The 20,189-nt window shown below is 38.0% G+C and overlaps 1 protein-coding gene across 29 annotated transcripts in view; it reads left to right on the top strand.

The window, feature by feature from the left end:
- NRXN1 (neurexin 1) overlaps positions 1-20,189 on the top strand; it is a 1,166,360-nt gene that overhangs the window by 1,135,495 nt on the left and 10,676 nt on the right. For 19 of the 29 annotated variants that reach the window (XM_004752835.2, XM_004752837.2, XM_004752839.2 and 16 more), the window contains one exon: positions 4,599-4,686. In XM_004752835.2, coding sequence (XP_004752892.1) covers positions 4,599-4,686 — 88 coding nt within the window. The remainder of the gene's footprint in view (positions 1-4,598; positions 4,687-20,189) is intronic. The other 10 variants (XM_045077824.1, XM_045077822.1, XM_004752834.2 and 7 more) reach the window with 1 other exon arrangement.

The following is a 20,189-nucleotide window of genomic DNA, read 5'->3' as shown; positions in this document are numbered from 1 at the left end:
GCAATAAATCTTTTCTGGAGAGACTATCAGATTCAGTCCTGCAAGCCAGACATGAATGCTCTTTCACTTCCAGAATAGCTTCACACAGACAAAAGTATCAGCAAGAACAGGTGTCCCTCAGTTACCAAAACATGTCTCATATCAGCTAGTTCCATACTCACCCTGTCCATCAGCTCGATCAATTCAGTTTAAATGTCCATCACAGTAGTGAAAGATTAGGCTCAATCCTGCTATACCAGGGAGCACCATTGCTTGAGACAATGATTCTCAACCTTGTATTTGGATGTATAGCCAGATAAACTCTTGCCCTTTAGAAACAAAGTTATAATCACAATTTTAAAGTAAATCATGAATTTCTTTGTGGACATCAAATTCATGGTGGACATCCTTCTGCGTAGTGGGAGTTCCTTCTTTTCCTCAACAAAGCAAGTCTGTCCTGATAGAGTTTTCTTGTGGGCATTCTCATCAGAATGTATCAGTCTTCAGTAAAGCTGATTATCATGAGGAATAAAGTATAGGGTTGCTGTTCTTAGTAGAGATATAACCTTACAGATGAAGTTTATCTACCCTCTCATCATACCTCTTTGCCACACAGATACGCATTTGTGCTGTATTTTTTTTTTAAGTGATAGCAAGTGACTGTGCAGCAATTTCCACCGTAAAAGGTTGGTGGGGGGGGAGGATGCCTGTAAGTAAGAAAGAACAAAAATACACCACTTTCTCTACTTTCTAACCCACCAAATGGTGTCTCTCTTAATAACCATGGCTGTCCCATAAGTGAAATAAGTTGTAATTTTTTGCTATACACATCCTTTCTCCCCCATCCTGATTATATTTCTGTATTCTGTAACATGTTGGTGTTTTCCCACAGAGCATAATGAATTAGGTTTCAGTACCTTTATTTCTTAAAGTCTGTCCACATCATTTTTTTCCCCTAAAGGTAAGGAAACCTAGATATTTTGAGTAGACATTTTGAATGAGAATAGATGCTTGCCATGTGAGTGTATGGGCCCTTCTGAATTAGGGAAGACCAGCCTGGCATGTTGACCTGTGAGTGGTTAAATGCCCAGTTAGGGACATTTATCTAAATGGACGGTTATGTAAAGCTAATGCTTTTGCTTGATTACTATTCTGTCTCTTTCAGCAGGTTGTCTCTTTTCTGAAAAAGGTTATAAACATCAGGGAAAGTATACCGAAGAATAGAATTGATTAATGTGACATATTTGAGTTTCTTTCTACCACTCTCTCAACAGCGTGTCATAGAGAGGCAGCTCCAAACACAGGGAATTAAATTTAAATTACACAGCTTTGGCTAGAATATTGTTCAGTTAATTCAGCCTCCGAAATGAGATTTGATTTTTTTTCCCTACTCTTGAGCCACTTCCTGATTTTTCATGAAGTGATGATTTCTGCCAAGGCATCTATTGATTCAAGATCTTTTATTCAGAAGACTATTGCTGGTTTTCTATTTCTGAGGAGAATAAATATGAAAAACAAGAATGTGTATTCATTATACAGAAAAAGTACATTAAAAACTAAAATACAGTTTTATAGTAAGGTCATATTTATACAGTGATTTTTTTTTCTACTGTAGGAGGGCTATAGAAGGTACTATTTATTTTATGATGTTTTCTGTTATTTTAGGTGCTGGGTTTTGTGAAAGATAACACTGAGAACATTCTCACACTTTTTGTTTGCTGTGGAATTATTCCTATGTAGAAAATAGGTCAACTTTAAAACAAAAGTTAGCTTGTGTGGCTTAAATAATTTAGTCTTCATGAAACACTATCCACTGAGTCCCACATTTTTAGCCCATGAATTTATTTTAAGAAGCAGCCTTCATTATTTATATTTGATGTTTGATTTCTATTCAAAATGTAAATCTAGGCAGTAAAAGATGGGAGCTTAGTTCAACAAAGTACCAATATAGCTACTGTATTTTGATATAAATACTAATGTGAGATCTGGAAGTTTGAGAATAATTCACACATACCACTTCCGGTTTAATATCTAAAATTATATTACTTATATATAGTGCAAAAGAAGATTAAATCAGTGCTACATTTATTGAAATAACAACAATTATGTTGATAATATCACAAACTTTATGAGCATTTACAATGTGGTCTTATTTTAGGTAATTTTTCTGGCTAATCCTTACAACAATAGGAACTTTTATCCCTCCATTTTTTCAGATGAGAAAAATAAGGCTCAGAACAAGTTTTACACTTTTAAAGCAGACTTTTACAATTTCCGCACTGCTGACATTGTGATTCATAAAATTCTTTGTGCTGAGAGGGTGGTTGCATGCACAGGATAGGTTGTGTCTCTGCAAGGGAAGCTGCTGTTAACTTCCTATTAGAATCGGAATCTCACTGGATTCTAATAGTAGCAGACAGTCCCCCAAGAGTCCCCAGCCCAGCTGTGATGTCTGCAGACTTTACCAAATGCCCCCACCACGACCACCACAAGCCCCAGGTAAAGGAGGAGAAAGGGAGCAGCATCATTCCTGGGATGAGAAACACAGGATTAAAAAAAAATTTATTCTCATCCTCCTCCCCACCCCCGTCAAGAAGAGAACAACAAGCCTATACTAATTTCATCAATATAATTAAAATTCCTCAAGGGCAATGAGAAATTCTCTTGTAACCTTGAAAGTAACTTTAAAGAGTATCTACTCTTTAAAATAAATAAATAAATAAAAAGCTTTCCACTTTTAAGTTGACTCTAAAAACAAACAAACAAAATATAAAAACCAGATAATCTGCTCTGGGGTGAATTGGAAAAATTGGCCTGCATGGCCTCATAATCCAGTAACTTGCTATTATCAAGTCTGTTTGGATGTTATCCTGCAAAATGTGCTGGTGCCAAAAGGAGGATGGGTTTTGCCTTTTAAAGCTCACTTTAATGAAAGATACCTGTGTGACCAGAGCACCAATTGCTGGTAGTTATCACTGACATGAACAGTTACAATTCCAGGAAAACTGATACTTTGAACTAACTCTTTTAAAATAATAGCAGCAAAATCAACGAATCCAGTCACCCAGCGGTCTCTCAGGAGAATGAAGCGCAAAATAACCTGAAACCATCTCAAAAATGCTATTTAAATGCCTGTGTTTGTTTAAAGTTACATGATGATGTAGTAGCATCTGAACAAATTCTTTATTTTTCAGTAATTAAAGACCCTGCACTTGAAAGAATTTTAAGCTGAGTTTTGTCACAGAAGTATATTATCCTTCGTCTTCATTTTTCAAAAGGCATAAATTTCCTAACATTTATTTGTTTATATTTTAATCTCTGACTATACTAAGTCCTCCTTTAAGGAAAATGAGTCATACCATTTTCCTTTTTTTTTCTTTCATGTAGAATCTATATTACTGTAATTCCATTTTTAAATAAGGACATCATCAGTATTGTGGTTCTGAGTGTCATCTAAAAATTATCTTTAATCCTTAGCCAAACTAATGAGATATTTTGTCTTATGCATTGAATTCTTTGTTACTTTAGCATTAGCCAAATCTGATGCAAACCTTCACAATTTCTATGCGATATTTATGCCGAGTTTACTGCTCCTTGTAAGTGGCAGTAAAGGACAACCTTTGGTGCTTGTAAATGTGTTGATTATGTGGCTAACTGCTAGGATTTACACACTCTGCTTTTTATTACAGTGATGGTTATCTTTTTTGCTGTAAGTGCAATGAATGTCACAGAGAAAACTGTCACAGAGAAAACTGTCACCTCTATCCTTTTTGCCATAAAATATCAACCCCCCATACGCTTTTCAATGAAAAGCGTAATAATGAAAAAACCTTAATAATGAAAAGGACAACAGTGAAATGATACCCGCTACTGAATATTGCAAAACTAAGAATCAAGTGTGAAAGCTACGCACACACACACACACACACACACACTTCCTCAAATGGACTATATTTGCTTCCCTTTAATGCATCAGTGAAATATATTCTCTGCTTAATCTGTGTTCCCTAATAATGACAAACTATATCTCAAAGATTCATCAAATTCTACCTGGTCATGAATATAAAAGGTTATAGCTATTCTGCTTTTAGGAAGCTAAGCACAAGTACTGCATAAAGCCTACTGATGCATACTTTGTAGCACTCCAGGGTTGTAATAAATTTCAAATCATCTGCTTATGCCAGGTTGTTTTAAACCCCTGTATGCTACCGTGTGCAGCTTCTCTGTGCAGTTGGATGAATGGGTACTGCAAGTTGGCTGTCACCATTTCTGTGTGCTTATGTAAAACAAGTTGCAATCAGATTTTCACAAATATGCAAATACTTCCATGGGAGATCTAAAATAGGTCGAAAAATGTAGGCTCTGTGTCCTTGGAAAGGGAAATACTGAATTTGGTTTCTCAGCCTATCAGGAAAACACAAACGATGTTTCATTTGTCACTGGGAGAAAGATGAGCATATCTGCTAGGTCCCTTTAAATTAATCTACTCACCTGTGAAGTGTGTAAGCCTGGCGATTCACACACCTGTACCCCTGGGGCTAATAATACATTATATGTTAATAAAAATTTAAAAATTAAAAGACAAAAAAATTAATCTACTCGATGTGATTCTTTTACAGACCACCGACGACATCCTTGTGGCGTCAGCAGAATGTCCCAGCGATGACGAGGACATTGACCCCTGTGAGCCGAGCTCAGGTGGGTTAGGTTAGTCGACTTTTTTTCTTACTTTTTTTGCTTTACTCTAAATCTGTATTGCATGCTGTCGTCCTTAGAATAGCCTTGCATTTCTATCTAGAAGCCCACTCCATTGAACAATGTCTCATTGTGAGACAAGGGGTTTTGCTCTTCATGTGCAAAAATTCCCCCACAATTTATTGAAAAACAAATTTTAAAAACAAAACCCACTAAGATTAGGTATTTCAGAAAAAGCAGTGGGGGACAGCACACAAGGCTGGTGCCTTACTGTTCACATTCCATTAACTCACAGTGTAATTTTTGTGTATAATGGTATAATGAGCTTTCCCTTGGGTCACCTATAGTAAAATTGTAAAGCTTAAAAATGGCAGTGCACTGTGGAAAATTATTTGACCTTTCTACTGATAAAAAGTCCCCACCACTCACTCTGCCAGCAAATTATCTTAAGTGATAAATTTCTGAATTTCAGAAGAAAGAGTATTATGGTAGTAGTCAAACAAACAGCAGGTAGAATCCTTGATACATTTAATCGAGAAATATTTGATTCTTGCGGCGTCTCCCTAAAGTGTAAGCTGGTGCGTTTTAACTCTAGTCGATGCATAATTTCTCCTCCTTCTTTGTGATAGGTGTGACTGACTAACACAAAAATAATGTTTCCAAAGCAGCCCTTTATCATTAAGTTGTTGGCTTTTAACTCTGAAAATGAGTGAATCATAGGCCGGGTTTGCTTCCAGATATTCATAATACTTAATATCAGGGTCATTTCCATTCATTTCCTCTGTAAAGCGGCATTTCTTCAAATTCAGTAATTTTCTTGGTTAGGTAAAAAAGGCGAGGGAGACGAATATAGACTATCCCTGGTCAGTTAGCTCATGACCTGTAGCTGTCACAGGAATCCCAGAAGAAGTTCATGTCACCATACAATAACAAATTGGTCTTCTTCTTAAGTATATTTCTTTCAAATGAATCCACTATTCTGATATCTGAATTTTTAAAAATGGCTCAGGATGCCTATCCTGCATCTTCGGGGGAATCACGTCCCACTGATTGTAGCCACATACCCTGAGCACTAGGTGGCAGCAAGGAGCAGGGACTCAGTCCTACCTCGGCAAGAGAAGATCAGGAGATGTCGACAGGTCATGGCCTCTCCACCTCACCCATCAAAATTCTTGGCCTCCAGAATGTGGTGAGAACACTGGTGATCATCCATTCCGTTCCAACAGTTTATTGGTCTCTGCAACAATTCCCTTTTGGTTGTCTGGACAGATAGGGTCACTTCATGATACCATCCTGGGCTCCTTTGCCAACTTCCTGCCTTTTTTCCCACTGGTATTCTCATTCTTTCTGTGTTAGTTTAAAAAAAAAAAAAAAAGGTTATTTGGTTATTTCTTTTTTCTCTATTACATCAGCCCCATTTCTTTGCCTTCTCCTTTCCTAAATTTCTTCTTTTTTAAATTTCTCTGACTTTCACATGTCCGATCATGACATTTTTTAAAAATATTTTTAAATTTTTTATTATGCTCAACTAGCCAATGTATCACCATTAGTTTTTGATATACTGTTCAGTGGTTCATTAGTTGCATATAACACCCAGTGCTCATCGGCACACATATCCTCCTTGACATCCATCACCCAGTTCCCTCATCCCCCACCCACCTCCCTTCTGTAACCCTCAGTTTGGTTCCTGATGTCCAGGGTCTCTCATGGTTTGTCCCCCTCTCCGATTTCTTCCCATTCAGTTTTCTTTCCCTTTCCCTATGGTCCTCGACTCTATTCCTTATGATCCATATATGAGTGAAACCACATGATAATCGTCTTTCTCTGCTTGCCTTACTTCACCCAACATAAACCCTTCCAATTCTACCCATGTGGATGCAAATGGTGGGTATTTATCCTTTTTGATGGCCCAGTAATACTCCATATTGACATTTGTTTTTATATATGATTTTCTCTGAAATCCTCTAGCATGGATTGTTGATAAAACAAAGTCTAGTATGTTTGTATGTTGGGGTGTGTGCGGGTGTGTGTCTGTTTATATTTGTGTTTGCTTTTGTTTTCCCAATTAGCATTTTCTTGAGAGAATGTTGATTTTTGCAGTGTTTCTTACTATATTAACATAGTGCTGAAAGTGGTATAGAGTCTTCCCAATTACAGTACTTGCTGTAATTGGTTTTCCTCTGGCCTCAGTTTTTCTTTTGCTGACCGAGTATAGGTCATCATCCTTTTTGTATGTAGAATTCTCACCCTGAGTACCTAGCAAATTCAGTTGAGAACTCTGATTACACTTAAAATTTGCAATTTTTTTTTCCTCCTGAGCACAGCTAAATGATTCAGTTCTTCTAGCCACTGCTTACAGGTCTTATTAACCATTCTTTATAGACCAGCTTACTGTCTCCCCCTTTCTCTGGGGACACTGGCCCTAAGAACACAATAGTGAGGGTATGCAGAGAAGAAGAAAGGAGAGAAAGGGAGAGGTTTTTTGTCATCCTCTCTCCTTATTCACCAGACCTCTGTTTTCTCATGTTGTAGCATGATGGAAAGTGAGAAGCAGTTTGTTAATAGCCATACTCTAGATTCTCTTTCTGTCCCATTTTCTTCATACTTATCACCATCAGAACGAATCTGGTTTGCCTGTTACTTGTTCCTTAATGCACAGCTTGCATCGCTCCGCAAAGCAGGAACCCTGTTCATCTTGCTCCCTGCATGGGTTTGCTGAGTGAATTTTCATTTTATTCCACTCATCAGAGTCCGTTGCCCAGTGGACAGGGCGCAGCAGCTGCTGACTATGTGATGGCAACTCCTTCCATACTCTTGCACCAAGTCTACTGGAACATCCCATCCTCTCCCTCACTATTTCTTTCCACTCTCCATAGCTCTCAGTTCATCAATTCTCTTAAGATGTAAACCTCAAATTCTGTTGCTTCAATGTCATCTTTCACTGTAGGCTCTTCTTGTGATCTTACCTTTCCTTGGTAGTGTCTTGATGATGTATTTCATGAGTGCACCTCTTTCTCCATTATATTTTGTAAGTGAGAACTCTTTTCTACATTAGCTTTTTCTGTCCAATTCCCTATGATTTTCTTCATACCCATCTTTATCATTCATCCAGTGATGCTCTTTTGGCAGACTTGGTTATTTGTGATAGCTTCTTATGAAATCATTAGTATATATGATTTTTTTCCATTTTCCAAATATTTTTTGAATAGCAGTGTTTTTTTTTAATCCCATTCTAATCTGAATATTGTTTCATTATAGGATGCCCCTCCTGCACGTCTTTGTTTCTTGGTGTACCGACGTACTGGTTTTCTTAAATGTATTTTTCTGGTTTTCTTTCTTCTTGAATACAAACATAAAATAACATGGACAAAAACTGTAGTTGCGGGGCGCCTGGGTGGCTCAGAGGGTTGGGCCTCTGCCCTCAGCTCAGGTCATGATCCCAGGGTCCTGGGATCAAGCCCATGTCAGGCTCTCTGCTCAGCAGGGAGCCTGCTTCCACCTCTCTCTCTGCCTTCCTCTCTGCCTACTTGTGATGTCCGTCTGTCAAATAAATTAAAAAAAAAAAAAAACTATAGTTGCTGCTGTTATTAGACTTTACTGTTAGATATAACTTGATAGAAATCATTTCAGATATTAGCAGGTCATATTTTAGGAACCTGATTTTTTTAGGAAAGTTACATGCTGAATTAAATATTCAGAAATATATATATCTGCTATGCCCTTTTCCTAATCCTTAAACAAGTGAAAGAAGATTTTTTTAAAGATTATTTACTTGAGAGAGACAAAGAGTGGGGATAAGGTCAGAGGGAAAGAATCTTTAAGCAGACACCCTGTTGAGTCCAGAGGCAGATGCAGGGCTCCACCCCAGGACCCTGAGAACATGACCGGAGCCAAAACCAAGAGCCAGTGGCTTAACTGGCTGAGCCACCCAAGCTTCCCAACAAAAGAAGATATTTTTATAAAAAGATGCATAATTACTTTTACAAGTAGATTGACCAAATCTTCCCTGTATTTCACACTAAACTCTTTCAGAATCCCTGAATATTTACATATGAAGGTTCTCTAATCACCCTGGACCCACCCTCTCTTGAAAAAATAGTTTCTTCTGTGAAAATGGGTTATGCTCATTTAGGTTTCTTCCTAAGGTGCTATTAAGGAAACGGGGAAAATCTGGCACCTTCTTGAACAACAGTAAAGCCTACCTTTTTATCAAGTGTTTGATAAATTTGAATCACTATGTGGTTCCACTCAAAACTCTTAATGAGGAGGGAAGTTATATATTTGGTGGATTTTCAGTTTCACCATTGATCAAGTAATATGAAGTCCTACTTCACCACCCTTTGCTGTCTTAAGCTCTGGGAACAAAAATAGAACATTTACACCTTCAGTTCCATTCTGCAAAAGAACATCTTTCATTCTACGCCACGCGCTTTTTCAGTGATTCTTTATGATTGCTGGGTTCTTCATCTTTGACATTAAAATATTCCCCTATTTCTCCTGTTGTTGCAAGAATTAAAACAAGTGTACTAAAGGCACCAACTACAACGCCTGGCATGAAGTAGAACATAAATGGTTGCTTTTCATTTTCCCAGTTCAGGTATATAAAAAAAGAATATCCAAGCTATTTTTTCCCTTTTACGTAATGCTGTTACTTTTCCTGGCCGAAAATTGGTGGGCAACTGATGAAACCACTCAGGCCTCCTGATGGGAAGTGTACATGTTGAAACTGGATTGGGAGCAACCCCCTGGGTGAGAACACATGGAACTCAATTAAACTTGACTCCAGCCACACAGGCCTGCATGGTTAGCGTTGGGTGACAACTTCACATTGGTATAAATTTAGTGTTTGAGAATATGAGAGTGTGGCTATACAATTTAGGAGGTCTAATTGAACCCCACCTTTTGGAATGAAGTAACTAGGTCACAGGCCACCATTGCCCTAAAATGCCCAGTTTCAGCAGCCTGGACAGGGGACAAGAGGATGACTTTTTCTTCACACTTCTCAAAAAAGACTTGCAACTTTTGTGCTTTTCTCTCAGCCCAGAGATACGGTTCTTAGATTAAGTGAATTAATATGTGGAAAACATGTTGTAGAACAGTGTCTTGGTCGTAATACATGCTATAGGAATGTTTGCTGTTATTACAGTTTGTATTATGTGAATATACATATTTTCCAAGACCTTTTTCCCCACATGAAAAGAAGGCTTTGTAAAACAGAGTTCTTTGAAATCTCATGTTTTTGATTCACTTAGTAAGCTGACAAAATGGCAGCCCTGCAAACCACTTCATGTTCCAAAATGGTCCTTAAGCCTGCCTGTGCCCTTAGTTTTGAGGCCCTCTTCTAAACAGACCCCTTTCTCCAAACTCCGGAAGAAATTAGAGGAGATGACATCTAAGACTATACCTAAGGCTGAGACTATAAATGAAGATAACGAAGCTCTTTGGTGTGGGAGCTTCCCGATGAGTAACTCTAAATTGTCATTTGTTACACAGGAAACAGGACCAGCTTCCTGTTTCCTGGGATCCCACTTAGGAAGGACAATCTCCTCGTAAATTTATAATGCTTAGAATGATTTGTCTGTGCTCTTTCTATTTGTGGGTGGGGGTGGAGGGGGACCTAATAGGATATGGGGCCACTTTTAGATCAAACTATTTTTAAATGAGAAAAAGGAAAGCTTACTAACAAAAAAATTGAAGCAGAGGGAAAGGTTTGTCATTTTTGTGGCCAATCTCTTAAGCACTTGCTGAACTAATGGGGATAAGGTAATCAGGACAGCCCCCTCAGAGAATACCTGTTGATTGCCCAGCAGTGACATCACATTGAGTGGGGCTCAGGTTATACGAATAATGATAGATAACATTAATAACCGGTTTTAGAGAAGATTTATACTGTTTGCCATTGTTCTTAGTACTTCATAAACATTATATTTCATTATTTTACAAAACTATGAAGTATTTTCATAGCTAGGGAGACAGAAAGATTAAGTTACTTTTTATAAGATAAGAGAGCTTGAACACTCTCGAATTTAGAAAAGGTGAGCTTTTAATTTCTTGGAATGCAGAAGATTGTTCTAGAATTCAGGCATCTCACAAATATAAGATTAATTTTTTAAATGTTCATTTAAATAATTCCATGGCTGGCAGAAATTTAAATTTGATGGCAAAAGGTCCTTTAAATGTATTACTATTCATTAGGCTAAATTTGCTGCAATTACCATGCAATTTTGAGTGGCTTTTCAGTGCGCTATTTTGAGAAAAGATCAAAGGATTTCTATTGAAGTGATCCCATTAACCACATTAGGAATAAAGATATGTATACTGAACAAGGCGCATCTTTTCATTAAATAAGTAATCACAATCATTTAAAGGAATATATCACTTATTAGATCATATTTTTAAAGCCTGATTAGAAGATAATTTTGTGCTACATTTAAATTTTGTGTATGTATTATGTAATTATTCAAAAGCAAGTTTAATTAGCCATAATAGCCAATACATTGCTGTTAAAATGGAAATTTTGTGCTATAGCCAGAAAAACAGCAATAATTAGGACTTCATTTTTGGAAACATCTAGAGTATCTCCTAAGCACCAGACTACACTGAAAGCCAATCATATAGAGTCAGGGCCCAGCTAATCATAAAGGGGCAGGGCAAGCACCTGTATTTGGGGCATTGATGGGCTAGTAGGCACTCAGTGTATAACATTGTGGTGCAGGAATCATTTTTTTCCCATGTAAATTTAATTGTCCAGAAAACTAGAATAAAACTGAATGCTGTATGGTTAAAACAGAAGAAAGTCATTAGACATCATTTATACTCGCTTTTCCCGTGTTCTTCTGAGAGCAACAATATCAAAACAAAAATTACATGGGGCAAATTAAACATGCAAGGAAGATTTATTCAAGATTATTGTAATACATGGAGGCCAGAACTCAACCAGAGCTCACCTCAAACTCAACTCAACTGACAAAAAGAAGACTGGAGAGTTTATAAGAGCTTCCATGGAAGGATCGTAGACCACCTGTGTTTTGCTAAATGGCTTCACCCAAAGGAAAAGTAATCCTTTTCCTTCAAATATCTTCATGACCGGAGGTGGTGTTACAACTCCTGCTCCAAGGTAGGCTCCTAACTTCCCACAGAAATTGGGAGATGGGGAGTTATCACCCTTGAAGGTTATATTTCAAAGAGACAGCTCTTGGGTCCTTGAGAAAACGAATCCTGGGTTCTAACACTAGCAAGAGGCTTTTAAAATATTTACATATCAAAGGGGCAGAGAAGAAAATTGAAATTACAAGTTTTCTAAAGTAAATGCACAAAAGAAAGGGAGGCCAGGAGCCCAGAGGCAGGAAGAAGCCTGTCTGAAGTTTGGTCAGGTTGTGCGGGATATTCAGGTCTTGGTCAATGAAAGTGAGTCCCCCTTTCAAGGTATTTCATTCACCAAAATTGGTTCCTACCAGGAAACCAGTAGGAAACAAAATAATAAAAGGTGATTTTTATTTGTTTTCACAACACCATTTTTTTTTTTCAATGTGAACTATTTTAACCTTTCTGTGATTTTGGAATTTTTTTCTTAATTGTATGTATTTATTAGAGAGAGAGAGAGAGAATGAGGGAGGAGGGTAGCAGAAGGAGAAGCAGAGTCCCCAGTGAGTATGGAGCCTGTTATGGGGTTCCATCCCTGTGACCTGGGATCATAACATGAGCCTAAGGCAGATGCTTAACTGACAGGCACCACTGGATTTTTTTTTTTTAACAATAAAATAGAATGGATCATTGTCACACATTAGAAAAGCTCTTAAAAGCATTTTTAAGCATCGTGATATGCAACAGGGAGTGAATATTAGTTCTGGCTGTCCCTTTGGAGTCAGAAGAACTAGTTTGAGTTGCATCCCTTCCTGGTCTTGGGAAAGTTACTTAGTCTCTCTGACACTCAATTTCCTAGTCTGTAAAATGGGGAGAATGGAGTTGTTACAAGATTGAAAGAATATGACGCATACGGAGTGATTAGCAGAGTGCCTGGCACATACTGAGGGTATAACAAATAATGATAATAAACCCACTGAGGAATGGGGGACCTGTTGCTGCTGGGATTGGCTTCTTGCCAGTAGATGATTTATTCTGTCTTCTGGTAAGGCCCTCATAAGGCATACAGATATGATCTGAGTAAAGAAATGAGCCACAGTCCCTACTGAGGTTAGAGAGAACAGGCTCTATTCCAACATCTTAACTAACACATGATTGGCTGCTTATAATAATTACTTAAGAGATGAATGAGTTTGTTATGTTAGATTAAGCATACTTGAAAGTATGCAAAAAGTACATGACTGCTAATACAGAACCTTCCTATATTGAGTAACAGAAAAATCTTTTCAATAATGAGTACACAATAAATTCTTAATCAGTCTACATGTATCCCACTTTGAAACACTAATAACCTTTCATATCAGAGGTCCTTATTAGAAAATGCTAAAATACCATAAGAGCCTTTGTTTTCATTTTAAAAATATTTACCAACCCTGAAGAAAGAAATGGGATATACGTTCAGCAAAATAGAGGGTAAGTCCATCTCTTATGGGAATAGGAAATCCGGGAGGAATGAAATCATGCTTTCTTGTGATTTTTATCACAAGAATAGAATTGGTAATAGAATTGGTTTCCTGTGGAATTTTCTTGGTATTAAGTACTTTTCCTCAAATGATATCAGTGACCCAGCATATTCTGAATAATACCACATGACAGGACATGCTGCCTCCGTGAAGAGCCATATGCTTTCTCTGTTGGTTCATATGCCCCAAGGAGCAGCAAATGCTACACTAGACTTGAGTCTGCAGGTCTCCTCCTGTCATTGGACTTGTTGATTGAATCACTGTCATCATTGTCAACTCCTAACCCAAGAATCCTGGCATTGGTAACAAAATAGGAAAGACAAGACTTTATTAATTTTTCAGGTTAAAAAAGGGTGTATTGAAGATGCCAATACAGACAGAGGCCATCAAAGAAAGAAAACTAGTAGAAAGAAAAGTATCACATCTAGGAACACACTAAAATCTCCCACTTCCTTGACCAAACTTTGCAAGTCAGGATGTCTGAGTTTAGCCACTTGCTGTGTAATCAAAAACAAAGCACTGAACCTCTGTGTACTTGACTTTTTGCACCTGCAAAATGGTGTGACTAATGGTAAATACTCATGACATTGTTGTGCTGATAAAAGACACAGCATGGAGAGCATTTAGCATTCAGTCTGCCACACAGAACCTTTGATTATATAAACTAACTTTTATTAATTGAGGAGTAAACCATTTTATAAATGGAAATAAACGTATATCCCCTGACAAGAAGGAGAAATGTTAGTAATTGGCATTTTAACACCTAGAAAGTTTTAAAAAGTGTTTCTGAATTCTATTAGCACAAAACTTTTCTCAGTAGCCACTCTGAAACCAGGAAGACAAGAGTGGTGCGTCAGTTGGGATAAATTTAGGTTGTAAGGATGGGAAGAGAGCACATATCAACTGTTATTCTTATTTTTGGAGGAAAAAATTGCAGTCTCTGCCCTGCTGAGCTCTTGAGAGAAGGAGTGATTAGCCTTCCTGCCTGTGCTGGTCATCTGCCTGCTCTTCCTCCTAAGACATCCAGGAAGACAAGGCGACGTGACCTAACCAGCCACAGCACCACTTGCTCCACAACCCCCCCCCCCTCCCCGGGTTGGAGGGCCTCCCTTTCATATTTCCCAGCTCTAGGCTTGACATGCTTTCTTCTGAGAAGCTCAGTGGAGAACCTGGCTCATCTTTCACTTCAGCTCTTACACTTTCACCAAAAAAAATGTGATCTTTTTCCAACAAAAGAAAATTGAGACAGCAGTAGCTTTCTGGCAGGAATATAAAGATGATCACCCAAAGTGAGTAGACCCAGTGTTAAATCAGGAAAATTATATACTGTTCTGGGGCCCAGAATGACCTGGACTTATGTAGTATGTAGACGGTGTACAGGGACCCTGGTGGAGGAGCAGTGCATCTAGCCCCCAGCACACAGCTAGGCTAAAAATCTTACCCTGTATTTCCTTCCAAGTACACCACAGGATTCCAGAGCAAGAAAGGAAGGAAGAACAAAGAACTGACCTAACAATTTTAGAAAGAAACCTAATACTTCATCAGAAGAGTCATTATTTCCATGATAAGAAGCCTTGCTGTCAGTGATGACTAAAGAGTGCTCGGAGATGATTGATTCATGATACCTAAAAATATAAGATACCATAATGAAATTTTGAAAGAGGGAGAAATTTAATGCACTCCAACCATAGGCGCCAGGGAGCACTGGTTCATGACGATAGAATGTTTCCCAGATAAATGGAAATGAGCTCCACATGCAGCATGACAGTTTAGGACCCAAATCCACATGCCTGGCAAATTAGGTGATCTTTCTGTCACTTGAATTCACAGGCCCTCCGTGCACGTTAGGCAAGTCCCTAACTGCAGTGACCCCCGAGAAGATAATGTCTTAAGCGGTCAACATCACGGCTGACCTAGCCATGGCGTGCCGTAATATTGTGGATTCCATACCTGTTGTGTCGAAGACACAGGGAGGATCATCAGACTATCCTTGTTTTTATATCATACTTGATCCTTCTCTGAGCGCTTTCACATTTATTATTCTACCCAATCCGATATTCCTGGGGACCTTGGGAGGTAAATAATGTACCACAATGATGTCTGTAATAAAAAACTGTTAACAGGGGATCGTAAATTGTTAAAAGCAACTTCGCAAGTCACATGAAGTACCTGGGCTAGAACCCAGTGACCAATATTCTTCTTACCCCTCGCCACTGCTTTCCTAGGATTCTGTGCGGTACAAACTCCTTTTGCCAGAATTGACAGAGAGATGGCAGCAGGTGCAGTAGAGTGGAGTCGGAAGGGGTAGAACCGGACCGCTATGCAGAAAAGGACAACTGTTCAGTTCTACGGGAAGGGATGACCTGGAAAATAATAACAAATTGTACCGTGGTCCTAAATGGAGACACACTGAATGTATAAAGTGGTAATAACTGTAGACATACTTGAGTTTGAATTTTGTCTTTGCTATTTGTGAAGACTAAATAACAACAACCTCATCGAGATTCCGTTTCCTTTCCTGTCAAACAGTGGTAACACCTACATCACAGAGTTGTTCCGAGGCATAAGTTAGATAACATGTATGTGTCGGCGCAGCACAGAGCCTACCATATACTAATAATTCAGCAAAGGTAACAGTTGTTAACTCCATAAAATAAGAAAAGGAATTTAGGACTCGGAGTGAGAAGGCAGAGTAGCTATACTGAGCATCAGTTGACAATTATGTCATGTGAAAATGTATCTACTAAAGGTAAATCTGTGCAATATTTGGAGGGAAATTAAGAAGTGTGCTTTGATAACACAATATACTTAAGTAAAATAACACCATGAGCTCTTCAAAACCCTGACTTAACATGTAAATTGTAAAAAAATAGAACAAAACAAAAACAAAAAAACATGACCAGCAACTTCTGTCCGAGAACTGGGAGTAGGGCTGCAGTATTCACACACGCACACACATTCCTCACTACTCGACTTACAGTCCTGGTGCCATTTTTGTCTTCCAATAAATCAGGTTCTTCCTAACCTAGTTCCAGGCTTGAAGATTCTTTGGAATGAATCCTTTCGAATTTTGTAGATTGGTTGTTGACCTTTCTATATGTTAAAAAGTGAAATGCATGTTAAGAAAACTGATTTTTTAAAAGATTTTATTTATTTATTTGACAGAGAGAGTCACAGGGAGAGAGGGAACGCAAGCAGGGGGAGTAGGAGAGGGAGAAGCAGACACCCTGCTGAGCAGGGAGCCCCATGCAGGGCTTGATCCCAGCATCCTGAGATCATGACCTGAGCCAAAGGCAGACACTTAATGACTGAGCCACCCAGGCACCCTAAGAAAAGTGATTTCTGAGTGTATGTATTCCTAGGTGTTTTAGTCATTGAGCAACCAGAAAAAGAATATATTTTGCTATTGAAGAGTATAGTTGAGTAAAACTCAGGAATGGAGAGTACAATCTACATTTCAAAATATAGCTCTTCTGGCATTTTCTGGAATTTAATACATTTTGATGAAAAACAAGTCTCTCCTGGTTCCCTGGCTTTGAAGCTGATTTTCTCAATTATTGCCTAGATGGCTTTTCTTTGGCTTAACAATGATAAGAAGTTTGTCCTGACTGATAAGGCTCTTTTCAGCTTCCTTTCCAGTAGAAGCAGTCTTGAAAAGTACCGGAGAAACTTCTGCAACTATTCTGCTTATTTTGAGAAAAGAGCTCCAAATTAGCTCTCAACTATTTGTAGTGCTATGGGTGTCAGATGATGTAAATAAGAAAACCAAACTGGAGACTTTTAAGTTGGTTGACTTTAAATAACTTAGTGACTTAGTCATTAGAAATAAGTGGCTTATTACTTGGAGGCATAGGGAAAATAAATGCAGATATGATACTTGCATTGATATAAATTGGTCCCAATTTTCCTAAGCACAGGAGAAGTGATTTCTCGTTTCATGAGATAAATATCCTATTTCCTCGTTTTACTGAAGATGTTGAAGAGGCTGGAAGTTAGGGAAGTGTTGAGGGAATATGTAAGATCTCACTGCCAGTGTTTTGCCCACCTGTTTACTACCTCTGAAATCAGAGGTCTCTCACATTTCCTTAATGGTTAAATTCATCCCAGTCTACTCCTGAAATGGACTTACCCAAAATCTCTTCCTCTAATCAGTCAGAAAACATACATTCTGTAGCATGTGTGTGCAGTCTTCGTTAGACGTTAGAAGGTGAGGGAAGTGGTAGAAAAGACAGAATTACATGAAGCTATCAAAGGCCTAGCTACACGGTCTGGAAGCAAAGAATCAACCCAACAGAAATGAAACATTTAAGTAAGTTTTCACAATGGTGTGGGCTCCCTACCAAAATGGACGTTGTCCTATATGGTCAAGGGAAGATGGGAATGAATGTAAGTTTCCTATAAATCCCCCCATACGTCTTCTTGATTCTGTTCTCGCAGCTTCCGGCCATTCTATCTCCCTGTTTTCCTTCTTTACCATCAGTGGCTTTCCAGAGTTCAAAATAGAAACCTGGATCATTCTTCTCCTTTAGGTCTCAATTCAAATACCTTCTACTCTGAGAGCCTTTCTAAAGCCTCCTCATTATTATCTCTTAGTATCAAATTTTGTGTTGCCTTCTGTTACTGAATTTTTTTAAATTTTAAAATCATCTTGTTTTCTTATATTTTCTGTTATATTTTTAATACACTAATATAGACCCATGGTTGTCTTAAGTACCTTGATATCATCAACATCGAATATGGTACATGGTAAATTGTTGTTACTCAATAAATATTTGTTGAAAAATTTTAGTTAGCTTTTCTACTTGGTTTTATCCCCCCCCACTCTGTTTTTCCCATCTTCATATATTAACCAATGGTAACAATTTGACATGAATCTTTCACCATGTTCCTATTAAAAACATATAAATATAGGGTTTGTTATTCTTTATTGCCATATAGAAGTAGAAGCATGCTATATGAATTAAACTAGCTTTTCTGCTTTACTAATATATTATGGACATGTTTCAGGTTGACAGATTTGACTCTAATTCCTGTTTTCAATGCTCATAAAAGTCTAGACTATGGGTGTGCTGTAATTTATTCAACCGTAGCCTTGTTATCAAACTCGTAAGTTTTCACACTTTTTTCTTTTCTTCTCATAACATTATAGCAAACATTGTGTATTTATATATTTATATGCTGGTATCTTTAATTATGTAGACTATACTCCCCAAACTGAGGTTGTTTGATTAAAATATTTGTGTATTTTTTAACTTGTATCATTGTAAATTTTAAGCATATAATAAGTTAGAGGGCTGTTTAATGAGCTCACATGTACCCATCATCCATTGCAATTTAATCTTTTTAAAATTTTAGAAGGTATTATTAGATTACTTCCTAAAAATGATTGAAGAATTCATATTCTCACCAGCAGTATTGCCCGTTTCCCAAATAAATATGTTTATCACACTATCACTTTTTTTATTCCTCTAGTTTTGTTTAAAAAAAAAACCCTTATTTTATTTTGACTTCTATTCTAATGAAATCAAGCATTTGGATCTTCTGTTCTCTGCTTGCCTGCGTGCATTTTTGTCCATTCTTATATGGATTGTTTGGTCTTCTTCATGTCACTTGATACACGCTCCTTGTATTTTAGAGATATTAACTCTTAGTGTGTTATATATGCTACACATATTTTTCCTCTCCTTTTCATTTACATTTTCACTTGGTTAGTGGCTCCTTTTCCCAACAAAATGTTCCTTTTTATGAAGTCAGATATGCTGATCTCATCATGTTTGGCTTCATTGTATGGCCTATAATCTGTATGTTAAGTTTTATATCCACCTTCAAATTTCTTCTCACCCTCCCCCAACATTCACTGTGCTACAGCCATCCTGGTTTTTGTTAAGTCTCTGAAAAACAAACTTTCTTTCCACAAGATCATTACTCCTTATTCCTCCTGACTAGAAGACTCTTTTGTCCACTTTTCACTTGCCTAGTCTCCAAACCTTTTCCATGTGTCAGCATACATGTTACCAAGTCAAGTCTTTCTGACTCTTCAGTCTAAATCAGAAACCCTTGTTCTACTCCTGCATGGTATTACCCTTTTCTTTCATCACACATGCTCCAGCTGTTGCTTTAAGTTTAACTATATCATTCTGGTTTGGAATACTCAAGGTCCGTGATGGCAGTTTCAAGTGTGTATGGTTATCCACTCTACCCCAAGGACCTAACACAGTCCTTCGGACATAACTCTGGTTCGCTATGTTTTAGTTGACAGAAGGAGTGAATATTCTTAAGAAACTTCATAAAAGATGGAGCCTTAAGCTAATTTTGAGGAATAAGTAGTATTGAGCCAGGCAGATGAGAAAGATTATATGAGTCGGGCTTGTAGGTAGAATTTTATTGACATGTGGAAACGAGGGACAGCAATAAAAATTATGACTGCAGATTCCTTTGAGAGAAAGTGAAGACAAGTTTGAGTAGGTAGCTGTGGGCAGACCATGAAGGTCTAATACTTCAGTAAATACCTTGACACTTTCAAGGGTTCTGATAAAACCTAATGGGCACAATGACCATGTTAAAGTTTATGAAGCCTGTGGATGACTAAACTATAGAAGCACAGTTTACAAAGTATTTGGTGATCGAAGAGCAGGCTTCTGTAAATGCCATGATCCTCTGGCTTCTCCCAGAGATGAGGGAGAATGTGTGTGTTGCTCTATTAGTTTTCACTGTGACCAAAGTCATACAGGGTATGATTGTCCTTTGCCTTTTTAGTCCCATGTCTGTCATTTGAGGTAGTAGCTTGTCCTAGTTGGTGCTTCTTGTCCTCCAAGCACAGGATGAGTTTTTCTGGGGCTAGCATACCCTCCCATGTAGTTCTGAGATCTCGGGTGAAGATAATCTCTCAATTCCCCAGGGGTGTCCTCT

Source organism: Mustela putorius, unplaced genomic scaffold (genome assembly GCF_011764305.1).
Source record: "Mustela putorius furo isolate JIRA1106 unplaced genomic scaffold, ASM1176430v1.1 tig00000224_pilon_pilon_pilon, whole genome shotgun sequence".
Classification (NCBI taxonomy): Eukaryota; Metazoa; Chordata; class Mammalia; order Carnivora; family Mustelidae; genus Mustela; species Mustela putorius.
The sequence above is the reverse complement of the archived record's forward strand: the minus strand, read 5'-3'. Positions and strand labels throughout refer to the sequence as shown.